Source organism: Oncorhynchus mykiss, chromosome 2, assembly GCF_013265735.2.
Source record: "Oncorhynchus mykiss isolate Arlee chromosome 2, USDA_OmykA_1.1, whole genome shotgun sequence".
Taxonomy (NCBI): domain Eukaryota; kingdom Metazoa; phylum Chordata; class Actinopteri; order Salmoniformes; family Salmonidae; genus Oncorhynchus; species Oncorhynchus mykiss.
The window spans coordinates 83,326,171-83,348,801 of record NC_048566.1 but is presented as its reverse complement, the minus strand read 5'-3'; the positions used below and the strand labels follow the sequence as shown (position 1 = coordinate 83,348,801).

The window sequence follows — 22,631 nt, the reverse complement described above, 5'->3', positions numbered from 1 at the left end:
CCTGGCGTGTAGAAAAAAAACCCAGAGCAAACTAACCTGGCGTGTAGAAAAAAACCCCAGAGCAAACTAACCTGGCGTGTAGAAAAAACCCCAGAGCAAACTAACCTGGCGTGTAGAAAAAAAACCCAGAGCAAACTAACCTGGCGTGTAGAAAAAAACCCCAGGGCAAACTAACCTGGTGTGTAGAAAAGAAAACCAGAGCAAACTAACCTGGCGTGTAGAAAAGAAAACCAGAGCAAACTAACCTGGCGTGTAGAAAAACCCCCAGGGCAAATTAACCTGGTGTGTAGAAAAAAAAAACAGAGCAAACTAACCTGGCGTATAGAAAAACCCCCCAGAGCAAACTAACCTGGCGTGTAGAAAAAAAAAACCAGAGCAAACTAACCTGGCGTGTAGAAAAAAAAAAAACCCCAGAGCAAACTAACCTGGCGTGTAGAAACCCACTCCCCCCCCCCCCCAGAGCAAACTAACCTGGCGTGTAGAAACCCCCCCCCCCCACCCCAGAACAAACTAACCTGGCGTGTAGAAAAAAAAAAACAGAGCAAACTAACCTGGCGTGTAGAAAAAAAAAAACCCTGAGCAAACTAACCTGGCGTGTAGAAAACCCCCCGCCCAGAGCAAACTAACCTTGTGTGTAGAAAAAAATCCAGAGCAAACTAACCTGGCGTGTGGAAACCCCCCCCCCCCCCCGGAGCAAACTAACCTGGCGTGTAGAAAAAACCCCAGAGCAAACTAACCTGGCGTGTAGAAAAAAAAACCCAGAGCAAACTAACCTTGCGTGTAGAAAAAAAAACCCAGAGCAAACTAACCTGGCGTGTAGAAACCCCCCCCCCCCCCCCCCCCCAGAGCAAACTAACCTGGCGTGTAGAAAAAAAAAAGCAGAGCAAACTAACCTGGCGTGTAGAAAAAAAAAACCCAGAGCAAACTAACCTGGCGTGTAGCACCCCCCCCCCCCCCAGAGCAAACTAACCTGGCGAGTAGAAACCCCCCCCAGAGCAAACTAACCTGGCGTGTAGAAACCACCCCCCCCCCCCCATCCCAGAACAAACTAACCTGGCGTGTAGAAAAAAAAAACAGAGCAAACTAACCTGGCGTGTAGGAAAAAATAGCCCTGATCAAACTAACCTGGAGTGTAGAAAACCCCCCGCCCAGAGCAAACTAACCTGGTGTGTAGAAAAAAATCCAGAGCAAACTAACCTGGCGTGTGGAAACCCCCCCCCCCCCCCGGAGCAAACTAACCTGGCGTGTAGAAAAAACCCCACAGCAAACTAACCTGGCGTGTAGAAAAAAACCCCAGAGCAAACTAACCTGGCGTGTAGAAAAAAAACCCCAGAGCAAATTAACCTGGCGTGTAGAAACACCCCCCCCCCCCAGAGCAAACCAACCTGGCGTGTAGAAAAAAAAAAACAGAGCAAACTAACCTGGCGTGTAGAAAAGAAAACCAGAGCAAATTAACCTGGTGTGTAGAAAAAAAAAAACAGAGCTAACTAACCTGGCGTGTAGAAAAGAAAACCCCAGAGCAAACTAACCTGGTGTGTAGAAAAAAAAAAACAGAGCAAACTAACCTGGCGTGTAGAAAAAAAAAACCAGAGCGAATTAACCTGGCGTGTAGAAAAGAAAACCCCAGAGCAAACTAACCTGGTGGGTAGAAAAAAAAAAACAGAGCAAACTAACCTGGCGTGAAGAAAAAAAAAACCCAGAGCAAACTAACCTGGTGTGTAGACCCCCCCCCCCCCCCCCCCCCCCCCGCCAGAGCAAACTAACCTGGCGTGTAGAAAAACCCCCCAGAGCAAACTAACCTGGCGTGTAGAAAAGAAAACCCCAGAGCAAACTAACCTGGTGTGTAGAAAAAAAACCCAGAGCAAACTAACCTGGCGTGTAGAAAAAAAAACCCAGAGCAAACTAACCTGGCGTGTAGAAACCCCCCCCCCCCCCCCCCAGAGCAAACTAACCTGCCGTGTAGAAGAAAAAAAACCCTGAGCAAACTAACCTGGCATGTAGAAAACCCCCCGCCCAGAGCAAACTAACCTGGTGTGTAGAAAAAAATCCAGAGCAAACTAACCTGGCGTGTGGAAACCCCCCCCCCCCCCCCCCCAGAGCAAACTAACCTGGCGTGTAGAACAAACCATAGAGCAAACTAACCTGGCGTGTAGAAAAAAAAACCCAGAGCAAACTAACCTGGCGTGTAGAAAAAAACCCCAGAGCAAACTAACCTGGCGTGTAGAACCCCCCCCCCCCCCCCCCAGAGCAAACTGACCTGGTGTGTAGAAAAAAAAAAACCAGAGCAAACTAACCTGGCATGTAGGAAACAAAACCAGTGCAAACTAACCTGGCGTGTAGAAAAAAAAACAGAGCAAACTAACCTGGTGTGTAGAAAAAAACCAGAGCAAACTAACCTGGCGTGTAGAAAAGAAAACCCCAGAGCAAACTAACCTGGTGTGTAGAAAAAAACCCCAGAGCAAACTAACCTGGCGTGTAGAAAAAAAACAGAGCAAACTAACCTGGCGTGTAGAAAAAATACAGAGCAAACTAACCTGGTGTGTGGAAAAAACCCAGAGCAAACTAACCTGGCGTGTAGAAAAAAAACCCAGAGCAAACTAACCTGGTGTGTAGAAAAAAAACAGAGCAAACTAACCTGGCGTGTAGAAAAAAAACAGAGCAAACCAACCTGGCGTGTAGAAAAAAACAGAGCAAACCAACCTGGCGTGTAGAAAAAAAACAGAGCAAACTAACCTGCTGTGTAGAAAAAAACCCAGAGCAAACTAACCTGGTGTGTAGAAAAAAAACCCAGAGCAAACTAACCTGGTGTGTAGAAAAAAAAAACCCCAGAGCAAACTATCCTGGTGTGTAGAAAAAAACCCCAGAGCAAACTAACCTGGTGTGTAGAAAAAAAACCCAGAGCAAACTAACCTGGTGTGTAGAAAAAAAAAACCCAGAGCAAACTAACCTGGTGTGTAGAAAAAAAACCCAGAGCAAACTAACCTGGTGTGTAGAAAAAAACCCCAGAGCAAACTAACCTGGCGTGTAGAAAAAAACCCCAGAGCAAACTAACCTGGCATTTCATTAAATTCCTGTCATCTTATTCATCTTATTCATCAGGAGTAATGATTTGATTGTGATTCATATGTTGTTTGGCAAGCCAGGCCCACTTAGCTGCTACCACAGTACTGACACAGACAGACAGACAGACAGACAGACAGACAGACAGACAGACAGACAGACAGACAGACAGACAGACAGACAGACAGACAGACAGACAGACAGACAGACAGACAGACAGAATGTTCCTCAACCCTCATCAACCCTTCTGTCTGATCTGAATGATTGGCTGACTGACTGACTGACTCACTGACTGTAGCCCAGAATCCAAACTGATTTGCTCCCTTTCATGAAGTTAAACCATAGTGAATTGGATTCTAGGCTACAGACATTAATATCTATTGATCACAGTTAAGTTTGAACAGTAGCAGGTAGCCCAGCGGTTAGGAGCAAAAGGTTGCTGGTTTGAATCCCTGAGCCAGCAAGGTGGAAAAATCTGTCGTTCTGCCCTTCAGCAAGGCAGTTAACCTCCAACAACAAATGCTCCCCGGGTGCCGTTGACGTTGATTAAGGCAGCCCCCTGCACATCTCTGATTCAGAGGGGTTGGGTTAAATGCAGAAGAATCATTTCAGTTGAATGCATTCTATTGTACAAGTAACTACGTATCCCCCTTTCCCTAGCAGCTAGACAAAGTTGTCAGGATTGTAGTCTAAGGCTACATCCCGATTTTCCAACCTTCTCCTTTTTTTCCGACCGCACTTGAACACTCCCCGTCATGGATTTAAAACAGTTGGATTGGTGTAACTATTGGCTGAAGGGAGTTTCCACCACTGTGAAATCCATGACTGGAAGTATGCAAGTGCACACTTTGGGAGGAGGGTGGACAATTGGGATCCAACCTAAAGGTCATTTATTCTCTGTAGTACAGCTTGTGAAGTGTGTGATGTCACATGACCACTCCCAAACCTTCCGCCATGAGGGATCCAGCTAATGACAGAACACCAGAGGGTAAATCCATAGGTCCCAACAACAACTGGAGACCATTTACTAAGGTTTCACAGTGGAAAAATCGTTGAGATTGTTGTTCGAGACAAGAAAACCAGTTGATATCTAGGGAGGATTCATATCATTCTTTATATTAATCTTTATGGAGGAAACGGATATTAAGTCACACATTTACATGTAGTTTCACAATGTCTGGAAAACACAACAGATGACGCTTCTCCGGTTTAGGATAGACCCTGATCATCTTTTGAACTAGGCCTCTATCCATAAAGTGTCTCAGTGTAGGCGTGCTGGATCAGTTTTATCCTTTTAGATCATAATGAATGTGATTATAGACAGGGGGACCTGATTCTAGATCAGCACTCCCACTCAGAGACGCTTTTTGAATACAGGCCCATAACCGTTCACTCCTGAAATGAAGACACCAGTACACGTCTACACATTTAGAGACACATGCTGACAATATCGCTCCTCAATACCGTTCCTGCTTCCTCTCTTAAAGTCTCATGCCACTCTTAAACCAAACTGAACACAAGCAAAACAGTCATTCTCATGACATGCAACTTGAAACATACAGAACGATAACACATTGAAAAGAACAACATTTTATAAAGCCATATCCAATGAGTAGACGCATGAGAAGAAGAAACATCTGTAGGATATATACATTAACTTACAAGAGGAGCCAAAGCTCTGTGTTTTATTCACAATATTTACACAGTTCTAACAGCGGATGAAGGAAGGAAATGTGTTTTCTGCTTTCCCAAACGTAGCTTGAAGAATTTCCCAATACCTCTCTCCTTTGCATGACTCCCTTAAAACATACTACCACATGACATACAGTATATCCACATATCACTCTTACATGTAGTAGACCAGGGTTCAAATACTATTTGAAATCATGTTAAATACTTTATCTAGGCGTGATTGAGCTTGCCTGGCACAATGGAACCAATAGAATAGTCACAAAAGTGCAAACTGCACCAATCTGACACCCCGGGCAGACTAGAGCAAATGCTAAAAGTATTTTATTTCAAATAATATTGAACTCAGGTCTGCTCTTATGTTAAGTTTGGCTAGGCCCAGTTATAAATAGACTATAAAGCTATGTAGGATTGCAGAACCATGCTGAGAAAAGTACCAACAATGATTCTGCCCAGTAGACACGTGGAGTAATGGCAGGTCTGACTGCAGTCTGGAGACTAATGTCAAGGAGCGAAGTAATGTTGGCCGGGGCTTTACGAATGATTCCAGACACACACACACACACACACACATTCCTCACTGCATCTCAGCGATATAGTCCCACTATTGCTGTGATGAGTCAGCTTTACTTCAGCCCTATGAAAATCTCCTTTTCACAATTTCTGGGGTTCCAGCGCTGTCCATTTGCCTAAGTGCTCGGCCCAAAGCTCAGTAGGCTGCAGGAGAATGGCAATAGCGTGTTAGCACAGCAAGCAATTTAAAAGTGTCACTGTTGAGTGTGGTTCAGTACAGCTATGTGTTGAACTGGGGTCAATGGTGACAGACAGACAGTTCCAGTCCCATTAGCAGCTCAATAAATCAACCAATCAGACAATGGAGCCCTTGGAGGAGGACAGGTGGATGGACTGGATGCGGATGCCCAGGGTCTTCTCCAGGTCCAGGAGTACATCGGTGGCGGGACTGTCTGGAGGCGTGTCGTACAACAGTGTTTTGAAGGGCTCCAGCTCAATCAGCACCACCATGTTTTTCAGGAAGTAGCCCTCGATGTAGACAGCCAAATCTGGGACATCCAGGAACTGATGGAGCAGAAGGTTTGAGAACAGTTGAGTGTTGTCTAGCTTGAGTTGGATGCCAAACCTATACATTTTTGTTCATGCACACAAGCAAGCACACACACACACTGCGTGAGGAATCTGTGTATCAGTAGAGTTCAAAAGTTACTCACACTCAAACCATGACAAAGGAATAACTCAAGGAGGCAGAGATGCTAAAATAATATACTTACTTTAATCCATGCTCAAAATAATACAAAAGGTTAAAGTGCAAGGTGTAGAAGGACACACACAAAGGTACAGAGACATGCATACGCATACATTGTGATATTGTTGTATGGTGGTATTAAACATTTTGTATTAGGAGCATAGGTTTCAGCTTCTATGCCCTCATCAGTGCTGCACAAACTAATCTACTTAAGAATCTGTGTATCAAACATGTTTATTTGCATGCATTCCTACAGTGCATACTGCAAACGGCACAAACACCAAGCAGGAAGGCAAGCACAGGCAAATATGTTTACACATGATCACACACACACAAACTCACACCCATGGCCTCATACACACGTGCATTAATAGATAGTAGACATACACAAGCAGACCCCCACACCATACTGCTGTACGACACATTCTCAACTCGACCCCCTCACCTTGGTGTGGCTGTAGATCTCCACACAGGTTTCTGTGTTGATGTTCTTAGAGCAGATGATCTCACAGTGCCTCTGCAGCGCCTCCAGCTGGAAGAACTTGGCCGCTGACAGCAGCTGCACACACCAGAAAAGAAGACAATTGTAGCCCGGCACCAGATCTATTTAGGCTGCCTAATCCTGCTGTATGGTCACAATGACACAGATCTCGGCCCAGTCACCAGGCTGGTAACATGACCCTATTATGGTTAAGTAGTACATGTTGTTGGACTGTAATACTGCACTTCACTAACTGGGACTGCCCACCTTGTATCAGGAAGTATCTAAATTGTATTGGTTATGAACACGGATGCATATATCTACAGTACCAGTCAAAAGTTTGGACACACCCACTCATTCAGGGGTTTTTCTTTATTTTTACTATTGTAGAATAACAGTGAAGACATCAAAACTATGAAATAACACATATGAAATCATGTAGTAACCAAAAAAGTGTTAAACAAATCAGAATATATTTTATATTTAGATTCTTCAAAGTAGCCACCCTTTGCCTTGGTGACAGCTTTGCACACTCTTGGCATTGTCTCAACCAGCTGTATATTGGTCTAAGTCTTATTGCATCTTAAAAAACATGACTCGACTGACAACATGGCAAATGGACTAACAGTTTTACCTCCATAACCTCTGTGTTTCTGATGTGCAGATGCTCCGTCCCACCACAGTAGAGGTATTGCATCACCAGCTGTAACAGTACGAATTAACGTTTACACAACATTCTCACAACACAACAAACCTACCGATGGATTTACACTGTCATGGGAAAGAATCTGGGTATTTTTTGTATGAACATTCCCCTTTGAAAATGTATCACACCATTGTCTGATTCATGTATCAATTTGATTAGATTGCAAGGGAAAAACAGAAAAGTTATTTTCTCTATGAACGCACCAGGAATATGTTGTATTTGACGTGGCTGATTTCAATACATGTGTTTTCAGCAGCTGGTCTGTTCGCCAGTAGAGACTTAAACCTTAAGCAGAGAGAAAGAAAGACAGAGAGAGAATAAAAAAATAGATTTATTTTTATTGTGTATTTTTATTTCACCTTTATTTAACCAGGTAGGCCCGTTGAGAACAAGTTCTTATTTACAACTGCGACCTGGCCAAGATAAAGCATAGCAGTGCGACAAAAACAACAACACAGAGTTACACATAAACAAACGTACAGTCAATAACACAAAATAAAATAAAAATAGAAAGAATCTATGTACAGCGTGTGCAAATGTAGAAGAGTAGGGAGGTTGGCAATAAATAGGCCATAGAGCTGAAAATAATTACAACTTAGCATTAATACTGGAGTGATATATGTGCAGATGATGATGTGCAAGTAGAGATACTGGGGTGCAAAAGAGCAAGATGGTAAGTAATAATATGGGGATGAGGTAGTCAGGTGTGCTATTTACAGATTGGCTGTGTACAGGTACAGTGATCGGTAAGCTGCTCTGACAGCTGATGCTTAAAGTTAGAGAGAGAGAGATAAAAGACTCCAGATTCAGAGATTTTTGCAATTCGTTCCAGTCATTGGCAGCAGAGAACTGGAAGGAAAGGCGAGGAAGGCACCAAAATTGCCTACACTGGAAGCCTGTGTTTCAGACATAAGGAAGTGGATGGCGGCAAATGTATTACTTTGAAACTCAGACAAAACAGAGATCCTAGTTCTAGGTCCCAAAGAAACAAATAGATATGCAGTTTGATATGACAATTATTCTTGAAGGTTGTACAGTCGTCTCAAATAAGGACCTCGGCATTATTCTGGACCCTGATATCTCTTTTGACGAACATATCAATAATATTTTATGGGCAGCTTTTCCCATCTTCATAACGTTGCAAAAAACTGAAACGTTTTGTCCAAAAATTATGCAGAAAAAGTAATCCATGCTTTTGTCACTTTTAGATTACATTACTGCAATGCTCTACTCTCTGGCTACCTGGATAAAGCACTTAATAAACTTCAGTTAGTGCTAAACACAGCTGTTAGCTCTTGACTACAACCCCAAAATGTTATCATATTACTCCAGTGCTAGCCTCTACACTGGCTTCCTGTTAAGGCTAGGGATGATTTCAAGGTTTTACTGCTATTGCATGGACTTGCTCCTACCTACAGTATCATTCCGATTTGGTCCTGCCGCACATACCTACACGTTCGCTAAAGTCACAAGACACAGGCCTCCTTACTGTCTTTAGAATTTCTAACCAAACAGCTAGAGGCAGGGCTTTCTCCTATCAAGCTCAGTTTTTATGGAATGGTCTGCCTATCCATGTGAGAGACGCAGACTCGGTCTCGACCTTTAAGTCTTTACTGAAGACTCATCTCGACTTGAATGGGTTGAGTCATTGACGTGATCTTCCTGTCCAGTTTTGCGCCCCCTCAGGTGGAGGAAATCTTTGTGGGCTACACTCAGCCTTGTCTCAGGGTAGTAAGTTGGTGGTCTGTTCATATCCCTCTAGTGGTGTGGGGGCAAAGTGGGTGGAGTTATATCCTGCCTGGTTGGCCCTGTCCGGGAGTATCGTCAGACAGGGCCACAGTCTCAGCCTCCAGTATCTATGCTGCAATAGTATTTTGTATTTATTAAGGATCCCCCCCAGGATACTCTTCCTGGGGTCCAAACATATTAAAGCACTTACATTACATATAAAACAAAATATAAAACATTACATCATATAACATTATTACACCACTACATATCTGCAATACAAAATGTTTAATACCACCATAAAACAATATCACAATGTATGCGTATCTCTGTACCTTTGTGTGTCTCTTCACAGTGCCGGGGCGCTAGGGTCAATCTGTTCTATCTGGTGTAATTCTCTTGTTCTATCTGGTGTAATTCTCTTGTCCTATCTGGTGTAATTCTCTTGTCCTATCTGGTGTAATTCTCTTGTTCTATCTGGTGTAATTCTCTTGTTCTATCTGGTGTAATTCTCTTGTTCTATCTGGTGTAATTCTCTTGTCCTATCTGGTGTAATTCTCTTGTCCTATCTGGTGTAATTCTCTTGTCCTATCTGGTGTAATTGTGTGAACTTAAATATGTTCCCCCTAATTCTCCCATCTCCCTCTCTGGCCTTAATGGCCATGTACTGTTAAAATCTCCACCCGGCACAGCCAGAAGAGCCACCTCTCTGGAATTGAGAGTGAGAGAGAGAGAGAGAGAGAGAGAGAGAGAGAGAGAGAGAGAGAGAGAGAGAGAGAGAGAGAGAGAGAGAGAGAGAGAGAGAGAGAGAGAGAGAGAGAGAGAGAGAGAGAGAGAGAGAGAGAGAGAGAGAGAGAGAGAGAGAGAGAGAGAGAGAGAGAGAGAGAGAGAGAGGAGAGAGAGAGAGAGAGAGAGAGAGAGAGAGAGAGAGAGAGAGAGAGAGAGAGAGAGAGAGAGAGAGAGAGAGAGAGAGAGAGAGAGAGAGAGAGAGAGAGAGAGAGAGAGAGAGAGAGAGAGAGAGAGAGAGAGAGAGAGAGAGAGAGAGAGAGAGAGAGAGAGAGAGAGAGAGAGAGAGAGAGAGAGAGAGAGAGAGAGAGAGAGAGAGAGAGAGAGAGAGAGAGAGAGAGAGAGAGAGAGAGAGAGAGAGAGAAAAAAAAAAAGTGTTCTGACCTGCCAGAGGCGGTGAAGAGCAGGACTTTGTGGGCGTAGAATGGCTTCCCCTCCACCAAGAAGGTCACATCTGACATCTCCTTGTTGTTTAGGAAATGAGGATCTGGAAGGCAGATTCATCATCTAAATTATTTCAACTCAATTCTGAATGTCTAGTTTATGACAATCTTTGGACACTAAATGGAGCATTTGTCTATGCTGATGTGAATCAGTGCAGTGTTATTTACGACATGCTCCATAGCAGAAATCTAACTTTTACTACTAAGCAATAAGACCTAATCCTTCTTCTCCTGCTCACCCAGGCGTGAGGTCTGTTTCCTCTTTATCTCAGGGAGTTTGGGGATGGGGTACGGTCCGTAGCACTGGGTGAAGATCAGAGACAGCTGCTGGCTGATCACCTCATTCTGGAACATCGCAGAGAGGGAACACAGGGGAGTTAGATATCAGACGGGTTTTATACCCTCCCTACACACAATATAGATAAAGGCAGATACAGGTATCTACTACCACATTCACTTCCACATTGCCCAGTAGGTCAAGTCACAAAGGCTGCTGATTTAACAAGCACCGGTGTTCACAGTCAATCAGTGAGTAGATTATCGAGTGTTGCTTTCAGAAGGATGAAAAATAACATCTGCAGACCACAGAGAACCCAGCGAAACAGATCCACACTTGTTGATAGGCTGAATAAAGCACTCATTTTGCAGTAACTGCTGCTATAATGTATTGTGTGCCACACCAGTATGGAGACCATAATAACAAGTCCCCTTTATAGAATAAGTCCACATTTCTCATATCACATCCTGAACATGAAAACATACACATCTTCTCAGTGTTACTCTCTGTTGTGCATCAGTCTGCCCTTTGTGTGTGTGTGTTAAACAAGGAGGTGTAAATAGACTGTTACACACACAGTCTGGCTAGAGGAAGATGAACGTTCTCTACCTTGAAGTCACACATCATTAGCGGGGATATGACAGGACAAACAGTGACGGGGGTCCCTGGCGTCTCATAGAGTAGGTATCACTGCCTCTGCCATAGATCAACCCTGACAGGGACGAGGGCAGCTGCTGGAATGGGACAGGAGAGGGCGGTGTGTGGCGGGGGCTTTGTGTGTTTGTACGTTTGTCTGTGTTTGTTTATGTATGTGTGTGTGTGTGTGTGTGTGTGTGTGTGTGTGTGTGTGTGTGTGTGTGTGTGTGTGCATGCGTGGGTGTGCATGTGTGTGTTCATCTGCTCCCTCTCAGCAATAATGCACAAACGCAACTACATGACAGGCCAACAGTTAGTTGATATATAAGAAAAGGCATTGAACTGTTCTAATATATTATTGAGGTATTATGTTGGATGTAATGCTGCAGTGAATCTTGAGGGGATAAAGAGAGATGGGTGGGGTTTGAAGAATGGGTACAATTTAGAAGCGGAGGGCATAAATCATAAATCAATGCACTAATTGAAATGGATTGGGCCTGGGGGGTTCCGCCAGTCAGTGTGGAGAGAGGGCTGCATTATATAATCACAATAAGACAAATGGGTCATGTTCCACATGTCAGCCTATTCTCTATTTAGTGTACTTCTGTTGATCAGGGCTCACAGGAATGCAGAGGAGACTGAGCCAAGCGAGTAGGCCATGTTTCTATAAAGGGGAATAAGAACGTCCATAGGTTCCGTCTTAGGGGTATGGTTGTGAAGCAGAAAGAAGACATGATTTTCTTCACTGTCAGGAGAGAAAAAAGAGACAGATATGGATGTGGGATGTTGGGATCTGACAACATGCTTCACATTGTGTAAAGCATGTCTCTACGTTTATTTGTATGTGACCAATTTCCCAATGCAACCAATACAGTTGAAAGTTGAAGAAAGTGGGATGTGGATACGGAAAAAAGCTGAATGTAGAAAGTTAGATGTGTGCCCAACTCAAATCTAGAATACATTTTGCCTTTAAGATTATAATGAATAAGATGGGGGACCTGATCCTAGATCAGCAATTGTCTGAGACACTTTTTGAATACAGGCCATGACATCCAGTCACCTTGCTGGCTCGTAGGATCTGAAACAAGAGTGGCAGGCCGTGGGTGATGAGCTCCTGTGTGTACTCCTCCTCCTCAATACAGCTGAACTCCTTGAGCAGGCCCTGGATCAGTGGTCTCCGATGCTGCAGGAAACACGTCCGCAGAGACTCCAGCCAGGTGTGCAGCGTCCAGGGGACCCCTGAGACACATACACACACAGATATGTTTACATCTACACACACACTTGACATCCCTCCAACTTTGAGAAAAAACACTTTATATCAGAGTTGTGCCTGTTGTTCACACGTAAATCTGCCATCTCATTAGCTAGAATGTTCCTGTCTGCTTCCAACCCCCCCCCCCCCCCCCCCCCCCCCCCCCCCCCCCCCCCCCCCCCCCCCCCCGCCTGCTTACACTGATTCTCATTGTTAATATTGCCAGCAATATATCCTGTCAACAAAACTACAATAAATATTATACGGTGAGAACACACTAACAGACCTTAGTGGAATGAGGAGACAAATGGAAAAAAACACAAGGTTGTTACACAAACAGCTGGCCTTCATTCCATTGGAAAAACAACAACAACAACAACAACAACACAGGCAGAACATCTACAGTTTGCTTCATGTGACTGGAATGCAAGGACTGGCCACGGCAATATGGATCTCTTAGATTACAATGTATAGGTCAGACCTGAATGTATATCTATTATACTGACAAAAGGCTGTGCATATCTATACTGTAATTACTGCATTGTGAAGACCTAAAGAAAGTACATGTTGTTTACAAATATGCAGTTGACCTGAAACTAAGTCCATGGTTTATGAGGTGAACATCTATATATTGTTCCCTGTTGCAAGTCCACAGACATGCAGTTGGTATCTCAACATGTTACTTATCTGGTCTTGGTTATTGAGCCTCTATACCAGAGGAGGCTGGTGATGGAAGGACAGCTCATAGTAATGTTTGGAATTGAATTAATGGAATGGTATCAAACTCATGGAAACCATGCATTTGATACCATTCCATTTAGTCCATTCCAGCCATTAACCTGTCCTCTGATTTAAAGTGCCACCAGCCACCACTGAACTATACTATATACTGTAGATCAGGGGTGGACAACTCCAGTCCTCGAGGCCTGATTGGTGCCACACTTTTTCTCCATCCCTAGCAAACACGGCTGATTAATCAAATTGCATTCTAAACTGAAGATCATGACTAGGTGATTATTGGTGTCAGGTGTGTTAGCTGGGGCTGGGGAAAAACTGTGACACCAATCAGGCCCTCAAGGAATTGCCCACCCCTGCTGTAGATAGACTACAAAGTGTTACTAAAGTATGTACTAACCTAGGCTGCGTATGTCGATGGTGATATCCACATGTCCGTGTTCAGAGCTGTGGTACATGGCCTCTCTCAGGGCCTTGAGCTTGGCCTTGCCGGTCCGGACCAGGTCCAGCTGGGAGGGGTTCCTCTCCTCCAGGCCCCTTTCTTCCTCTGTCCCCTCAGCAAGGATCTCCTCCAGGGACAGCACGTCCCCTTTCCCCTTCTCCGTCTGGGACAGCAGCTTGCGGAACACATTCCTTTACGGGGAGGATAGCAGACAGAGATATGTGATAGTAGTGATAGTAGTGATAATGTAGTGATAATGCAGGGAAGCTATGATGTTAAATGTATGGTGATGTGTGTGTTTGGGGTTGGGTATGTGTGTGTGTTCGCAAGCGAGAGAGAGATATGTTTTCTCTCTACCTATAATTTCCTGCTCATGTCGTGTGTTGTGAGTATAGTCAGTGTTACCTGTGTCCATGTGCTGCAGCTAGACTGTAGGAGTTCATGTCTCCATGAGGGGCAGTAGAGATACCGTTACGATACACGGTTCCCACCATGGGGTCTGCTCCTCTCTCCAACAGCAAACTGACCAGCTCAAAGTTACCTGGGGAAGAGGTCAATATATAGTATATTAGTTGAGGGTCAAATTGAACTGAGAATTTGTGTATGAGGGTGGTTTATTGCGGATGTTGTGTGTGTCTATCCATTAACATCTCAGCTAGTCTGCCTAGATCTGCTAGGTGTCTGTGTGTACAGTATGTGCATGTGTATGCTACATCTTCTAGATCTGCTACGTGTCTGTGTGTATGTACATGTGTATGCTACATCTTCTAGATCTGCTAGGTGTCTGTGTGTATGTACATGTGTATGCTACATATTTTAGATCTGCTAGGTGTCTGTGTGTATGTGCATGTGTATGCTACATCTTCTAGATCTGCTACGTGTCTGTGTGTATGTGCATGTGTATGCTACATCTTCTAGAACTGCATAGTGCATAGTGTACCTGCAGCGGAGGCAAGCTGTAGCGGGGTCTCTGTGTAGTTCTCCATACCGTCCTGTAGGGAGCCCTCTACGTTGGCCCGGGCATCCAGGAGCAGCTATGGAGGGCAGGGGGGAGGCAGCTTAGGGTTCGGTTCTACCCCAAAATGCCTGAACACTAAATCTGCATTTATTCAACCACAAATGCTGTTTTTCTGCTTTCAGCCCATGTGATTTCCATGTCCTTCCAAAACCCTTCCATGAGGCTGTGGAAAAAGTGCTGCTACACCTTTTCATTTGAGATGTAGAAGTAATTAGTTCTAGCAGTTCAGTGGAAAAATCATTGCGATGTTGGTCCATTGTGCTTGATAACCATTAGCAACGGGGACAAACAGATTGTCCTGTTTCCACTAAGTTAATGCATTGCGTGCACACTGAAAGAAGGAAGTAGAGAATCAGCTCGTACTTTTCTGACAATAAAATGGGACGAACACTCCTAAATGTATTGAGTGTTTCCATTTTAACCAGTTTCCATTGAATTTTCAAGCTCAGTTCACTCAGCATTCAATGACATTCAATAGACACAACATTCATAGGATTAAGGAGAAAACACATTTTAGCCATTATTATTACCAATTATAAGCCATGATAATAATAACCATGACACCAGGATTGGGGTCAATTCAGGAAGTAAACCAAGCGTCCAATTCCAATTTTTCTCATTGCTATGAAATGATAATGATAATTTCAGTTAACTTCCTGAATTTTCAGAATTGACCCCCACCCTGCCTGACACTATACACAATGGGAGGTGAACAGACAGAAAACACAGTGAGGTGAAAAAGGATGACGTCACTACCTGCACGACAGGGACATGTCCGTGTAACACGGCGAAAGTGAGTGGTGTCCCCAGGCGCGTTTCGGGGTTGACTGAGGGGTACTTGTGCACTGTGTTTGGCACCTGGGAAGTCATTGGGGAGGTTCAGGGGAGAGAGATATGAAGCCATTAAAATGCTAGTCTATGCAGCAAAGACAAGCAGCTAAAGGGGGGAATCTAAAGGAGTGCTGGGTTGTATTCATTAGGCAACAAACATAATAAAAAACAGGGAAACAGGGAAGGCTTACTTGGACTTGTCCAATAAGAAACTTTCATTTCTGTTTTCCATTGCGAAACCTTTAAAAAAAAGTTGTCCATTGCTTGCCGTAATGAATACAACCCTCAGGTAACTAGCAAAAGCGGACATCCTCTGCACAATAGCCTGACTTGTTTCTAACCAACTCGATAGATCCCATCTAGTTCCGTCTTGTCTCGCTTAGTCCTGTAGTCCTATTTGATACTTTAAACTTTCCACTCTGTTCCAGCCCTGGTGTGTCTGACTGCGATAGACATGACTCTGAGTCCAGTTTGAGCCCAAGACTGACCTAAGGTGACCTCAGTAACTAGACCACATCTCCTATCAGGCAGACAGTTAGTTAGGGGCTGAGACAGACCCGTGAACGAAGCACACAAACTCATATTCCCTTGAGCATCTCTCAGAGCCTCTGAAGCAAAAAGACTAGTTTCAAACTTTTCTGTAATTTGCTTTACTTTAATTTACTTTTCCTTAATTACTGTGAGGATACACATCTATTTGACTGGTGTGTGTGTGTGTGTGTGTGTGTGTGTGTGTGTGTGTGTGTGTGTGTGTGTGTGTGTGTGTGTGTGTGTGTGTGTGTGTGTGTGTGTGTGTGTGTGCGCGGTGCTTCAGAAATACTGGAAGCAAAAAACTTCCTAATCAATCAAGTCAGTCACATGCTCCATTTAACTTTATTGAGATGAATCATTGCTGCATTAACGATAAGTTATGACCTCACTGCGATGATGATGAGCGGTCAAAATAACCAGTTTTCAGCCTCATGGGATGCTGTGTTGAGTGCTTTGTTCTGGGGTTTATCACAATTATGGGTGACATGAACTCTGGCGTGATGGCTGGTGGGTTACACATGCATGACAGGCATAGGCCACCATTACATGTAAGTAGGCTACAACCAAAGAACCCCCTAAGCTTACCAGGGGCTCCTTGAGAAATGACTCAAACATATTAGTACAGTATTTAACATTATCTTATCATTCTTCGTATCAAAGGTACAGCTAAAAGGTGAGCTTACAGTTGTGTCTGTGTAATTAAATTGTAAACAATGTTATTATATTTTGTACAGTAAACAGTATGGTGGCCCATGCCTCGAAATAATGACCTTCTATACACTATACAGCATGACAACAGGAGAGGAGGAGTGGGGACAGATGAGGGACAACACAATCTGAGTTTTCTCCTATCTCACACCACATAAATTAGCCTGATCCCAGATATGTTTGTGCTGTCTTGTCACAGCATGAAAATTACCATATGAGTTGGCAAGACATCACAAACAGATCTGGGATCAGGCTACACACAAATCATTCTACACAACATGGTGTTGCCATCGTCCCTGACCTCACTGTTGATGTCGGCTCCAGCGTCCAGCAGCATCTGGACCATTGCTTCATCCCCTCTCACACAGGAGTACATCAGAGGGGTCATTCCCTGGTAGATGAATCACACAGGAAGTCAGGGGTCAGATGATTAATTGGTCAACTTACAGTTAGGGTGGACTGGTGTTTTGTTTGACAGATATTCCAGATGTTCAGGGTTATGTGAGTTGAATAAAGCAGATGTCAAGGACATTGTTTTTGTCTGACAGTGTATGGATGCTTTACACTGTCTTTATACTGTGAGTTAATACTGTGTTAGCCCGCTGAGCCAAAGCTTAGGCATTATCTCGGGGAGCTAACACAAGTCTTCGGGTCTCAGACAAGGTTACTCTATCATGCAAACGTGGTTCACCGAACCCCCTCCCTTACATGTGCACAGGTCGAAGCCATCAACACATGGCAACAATCCTCAGTTTGACCGGTATCTGACTTCTTGGATGTGCTCACAGCTCACTTGGACTCCATGTCTGAAAGTTCCCCTCCAGCCACTTTGATTAACTAGCATGTGGAGTGGGTCATGGAAAACTCAGAGGAGTAGTGTTCCGTAGCTCTAAGTGACTGGGAACAGCCAGCGTTTCCACTAGGCTACTCAGTCAGTCTAAACATCAAAGACACACAGTCTGAAGGGAATGAGTTGGGTTCCTCCGCTCAGAACTGCCTAGAACTAAAAACTGGGTTTCCATTAAAAATGAATGTGGCTGGTACATTAGATGTGTGTGGGAGGGGGGGTATCTGACATTTTATCAAAGCCTTTTGGATGACAACCTTTTTTTTAACCAAGACAGAAGAATTTATAACTTACTTTTTCCAATAAAACATAGGTATAGCAGATTCCCTTATTGTATGGGCCACTTTTAAATATGCATTTAGAGGCCGTGCAATTCAATACTCATATTTAAAACAAAAACAATTTAGGTCAAAAGAGTTCATATTAGTTCACAAGAAAATAGAGGGACTAACAATACAGAAAGATAACAATAAAAACTGTACCATAGAGGCACTGAAAGTTGGAGGAAAAACAAAAAGAAATGGAGGAACTTATTCAAAAAAAATCTAAATGTAATATATTATTTAAAAAAAAATATATATATATTTTTTTTTTTTTGATATATATTTTCCTTTATTATTTCCCCCTAACTCTACCACCTAATTGGAATAAACTAATGGACAACAACACATACAGTAAGCTTCTACTTCCAGCTTATACATGCTATTTACATTTTACAGACACATTATATATATATATTTATATATACACCCCAAAATATATGAGGGTTTGGAAATTATGCAGATAATTACACTGATAGAAGCCACAATCGATCCACAAATGATTTAAATTAATAAAAAAAGTGACGGGTCAAATTGAGTTGAGAATGTGGGTGGGTGGTTGTGGGCATGTGTGTGTATATCCATCCAGGTGTACATGAGGCCGAAGAGGTGCATTCGTGCTTGTAAGAGTGTGAGCATCTTTGCCAGTGCTTGCCTGCATGCAAGGTGTCCCTGTGGACTGGTGCTATGTCTGCTGTAAGTAATGTAAGTCAAATCCTCACATCATGTGTGATACACAGATTCCCCAACCAGTGTGTGTGTGTGTGTGTGTGTGTGTGTGTGTGTGTGTGTGTGTGTGTGTGTGTGTGTGTGTGTGTGTGTGTGTGTGTGTGTGTGAGTGAATGAGAGAGAGAGAATGTGAGTTTTTTCATGTGTATGTGGGGGTGTGTATGTGCGTGCGTGCATTTATATGCGTGTGTCTAACTAACCTGTTCACTCATGCTGTTGATGCCGTCAGGCCCCAGCAAATTGACAGCCTGCTTGACCAGGTCGGTCCGGCCACAGTTGAGCATACGGAATCCCAGGTCCTGGAGGAACTTAGCCTCTGTGGATGCTGCATCCAACTTCCTGGATGCACAGAAGTCATCTGTCCTGGTAGGGAAATCACAAGAAAGGAAATCAATTAGCTGAATTCAGAGTTACACTCAGCTTCCTATCAATCCTCTGGATGGACATGATTTGAATGTTAACTGATTAGTGTCAATGTGAGGACAAATTCTTACTGTGTGAGGTTATCCTGAGTTTGTGTGTGTGTGTGTGTGTGTGTGTGTGTGTGTGTGTGTGTGTGTTTTTAAAATTTATTTCACCTTTATTTAACCAGGTAGGCCAGTTGAGAATAAGTTCTCATTTACAACTGAGACCTGGCCAAGATAAAGCAAAGCAGTGCAACAGAAACAACAGCAGAGAGTTACATGGAATAAACAAGCGTACAGTCAATAACACAATAGAAAAAAAAGAAAGTCTATATACAGTGTGTGCAAATGGTGTGAGGAGATAAGGCAATAAATAGGCCGTAGTAGCGGAGTAATTACAATTTAGCAAATTAACACTGGAGTGATGGATGAGCAGATGATGATGTGCAAGTAGAAATACTGATGTGCAAAAGAGCAGAAAAGTAAATAAAAACAATATGGGGATGAGGTATTTAGATTGGGTGGGCTATTTACAGATGGGCTATGTACAGCTGCAGCGATCGGTTAGCTGCTCAGATAGCTGATGTTTAAAGTTAGTGAGGGAAATATAAGTCTCAATGTGTGTGTATGTATGTATGTGCATCTGTGTGTCTCTGAGTCCATACTGAATGTGTGTGTTTCAAGCCTGCGTGTGTGCCTGCGTGCCCTGTGTGTGTGTGTTTCAAGTCTGCGTGTGTGCCTGCGTGCCCTCTGTGTGTGTGTTTCAAGCCTGCGTGTGTACCTGTGTGCCCTGTGTGTGTGTGTTTCAAGCCTGCGTGTGTGCCTGCGTGCCCTGTGTGTGTGTGTTTCAAGCCTGCGTGTGTGCCTGCGTGCACTGTGTGTGTGTGTTTCAAGCCTGCGTGTGTGCCTGCGTGCCCTGTATGTGTGTGTGTTTCCATGCCGTACTTGAGCTGGCGTGGTTCACAGTCCACCCCTGGCAGCAGCAGCCTGGCGGCCTGCCGGACGTCGTCACTGTCCACTGAGAAGCTACGGCGGTGCTCTGCGTGGGCCACCGACACCCTGAGCCACTCCATCAGAGGAGGTAGAACCAGGAACGGCCTGCAGGGGGAGACACACACACACACATACACACACACACACATACACACATACACACACACACACACACACACACACACACACACACGCACACACGCACACACACACGCACACACACACACACACACACACACACCGGAGTCAATATCAATATCAGCTATCGGCTGAATGGTAGTCTGGTTGTTGTCTGGTTTCAGTACATACCTTGGATAAGCTTAGCTTACAGAAATTCGAACCATTACCATTCAGAGGATCCGGGTTGGAGGGACACAAAACTGACTTGAGATCTGTGTCTTGGAAAGAAGTTTGCTATTCCTCCTACTCCTTTATTCATAGACCCTAACAGCTGGTTCCCATTTCAAATTACATTACAAATATGAATATGTATCTTCACCTGTCTGTCATAGACATATTATTATTAATATGAATATATATGTAATGTTAATATTGAACATTATTGATGTGACTCTCTAAGTCACTGCTTGATATCTCATACAGGATGGTTCAATGTGTTGAATGTCCTTGACCCCAGCTTCACTCCTTTATTTGTAATAGCTATATGTCACTCATCATCAATCTGTCATTCATCAATGCTATTCTAACCCGAGGGAGAATCCTGCTCTTTAGTGATTCGAGGTTTCATCACTGCACAAATGCAAATTACTCTCTTCAAAGACATGGGAAACATGTGACCTTGAGGCATTTTGAAGTAATTTGTACAGGTGTTTTCAAAATATTACATTATCTTTGAAGACTCACAATTAGGCATAGACCTAACCAAGTTTTAAAACGTGATTGGAATCACACAACTTTCCCAATTCCACTCTACAAATCTGCTCGTTAGGAACCTTTCTTTGCAGAGCGCAGAGCTGAAGCAGACTGGGGAAAAAAGACCTGGGGGACATATTAGCCGTTAGCTCTCCATTACAGGGCAGTAAAGTCTGGAACTCCGGAGGAGGCCTGCTCATAACCAACTTTCGGATTTTTCACCTACTTCCCCTTCCCCTGGCAGGGGTATCCACATAGCCTTTGGACATACTGGGCCGGCGAGGTTATATAATGTATAGAGATAATGTACAGGAGTTTTTCCTCACCATGTGATATGGCAAGGAAAAACTATGTAGATAGATAATTATTTGCCATAAAATCATCAAACACAGAATTACTTAAAAATATATTGCGTAGGACTGTAAGAAGAAAACATGTATGTTCTTGAATTTGATATACCCAGAGGGTATATCTGGGCCAAAATGGTTCCAATGACGTCAGCTTCCCAGTTCCCAGCAGGGTACGAGTTTGCACGAACACACTGGTTGCGTTTGCCGGCCGAGAGTACTTAGCACATCTGTACAAAGTTGTGAGCCGTAATTTGCCAACCCTTAGGGGAACACACTAAAACATGGACTTCCTACATTCTAAAACATGGACTCCATACATTCTAAAACATGGACTCCATACATTCTAAAACATGGACTCCATACATTCTAAAACATGGACTCCATACATTCTAAAACATGGGCTCCATACATTCTAAAACATGGACTCCATACATTCTAAAACATGGACTCCATACATTCTAAAACATGGACTCCATACAGCCTCTAACTTGTATTGAACTGTAATGACTATGTTAGTGACACCAACTGAATCAAAGCCATCAACTTTGACTGTGCATGTGTGGATATGAGTCTGTTTCAAAAGTAATTTCCTGCTGTTTTCCCACATAGGTGACTTTTAGGGCTTACTATACCTTAACAAGCTGTCAATTGACTCCATTTCCATTGAACCAATGGAAATAGTATTCCTCAATAGGAAAACATCTGGTTTAGGGATGTGGGGGAGACTTTGGAGGTTCACTGTTAAAACTGAATACAGGTTTGTCTGGCGTACTTCAGAATGGCTTTGGTTCACCATAGAATGAAAGTACTACCATGATATGTCAATACCTATCTGATCAAGGGATGAATGTGGAGGTTCAGTACAGGACAGAGATTCTCCTGAGCTGTGAATCATAACTGTCTATCTACACCGTCAATGTAGAGATTTACCATATATATAACAGTCTCATTTGAGGTGTGTGTTACCTCTCTGTCTGCAGGGTAACCTTAGAGGGTTCTACGTTGGGGTTCTCCCATTCCACCTGGGGACAGTGCATGAAGTAGCAGAGAGTGTAGAGCGCCTCAGGCTCCCAGTGTACTGGGCTGCTCTTCTGGTGGATGGGCGTCCCGTTGCTATGGTTCTTCACATGCAGCGGCTGGAGGTGGTGCATGGCCCGGGAGACCAGGTCACCTGCAGAACACAATGAAAAGACGGTTGTGGTTACACACACACATCCACAATAAAATCAGGAGCTGGAGAAGAAGAAGGTCATAGAGAAATGGAGGGAATGTCCTCTTGTTTTCACACGCATGCGTGCGTACACACACGCACACAAACGTGTACACATGCACACGCACGGTGTCAGGGGAGATAGATAATGTAGAGAATGTCTAGACCCCATGGTGAAGAGACATAAACACAGACAGACAGGGGTTCTCTCTGACGGAGCTTCCGTCGAGTAAAAGCATAGCCACAACTGTTTTTTTATGAAATATGAATATTTAGGAACATAATACTCTCCTTGCTATTTCCTCATGCTCTGCATAA

General features: G+C 43.7%; 1 protein-coding gene across 2 annotated transcripts in view; it reads right to left on the bottom strand.

The window, feature by feature from the left end:
• Positions 1-4,149: 4,149 nt before the first annotated feature.
• The window catches only part of LOC110497874 (ankyrin repeat and BTB/POZ domain-containing protein BTBD11-B), a 103,384-nt gene continuing 84,902 nt past the window's right edge, over positions 4,150-22,631 (bottom strand). Inside the window, exons 3-17 of one of the 2 annotated variants that reach the window (XM_036957002.1) lie at positions 22,070-22,274; positions 19,833-19,985; positions 18,684-18,846; positions 16,889-16,978; positions 15,274-15,375; positions 14,440-14,533; positions 13,905-14,040; positions 13,458-13,690; positions 12,128-12,306; positions 10,394-10,499; positions 10,096-10,198; positions 7,401-7,482; positions 7,126-7,194; positions 6,456-6,569; positions 4,150-5,826 (exon numbers count right to left, since the gene is read on the bottom strand). In XM_036957002.1, the coding sequence (XP_036812897.1) occupies positions 5,617-5,826; positions 6,456-6,569; positions 7,126-7,194; positions 7,401-7,482; positions 10,096-10,198; positions 10,394-10,499; positions 12,128-12,306; positions 13,458-13,690; positions 13,905-14,040; positions 14,440-14,533; positions 15,274-15,375; positions 16,889-16,978; positions 18,684-18,846; positions 19,833-19,985; positions 22,070-22,274 (2,039 nt within the window). In that variant the 3' untranslated portion in view covers positions 4,150-5,616. The remainder of the gene's footprint in view (positions 5,827-6,455; positions 6,570-7,125; positions 7,195-7,400; positions 7,483-10,095; positions 10,199-10,393; positions 10,500-12,127; positions 12,307-13,457; positions 13,691-13,904; positions 14,041-14,439; positions 14,534-15,273; positions 15,376-16,888; positions 16,979-18,683; positions 18,847-19,832; positions 19,986-22,069; positions 22,275-22,631) is intronic. The other variant, XM_036957012.1, reaches the window with a different exon arrangement.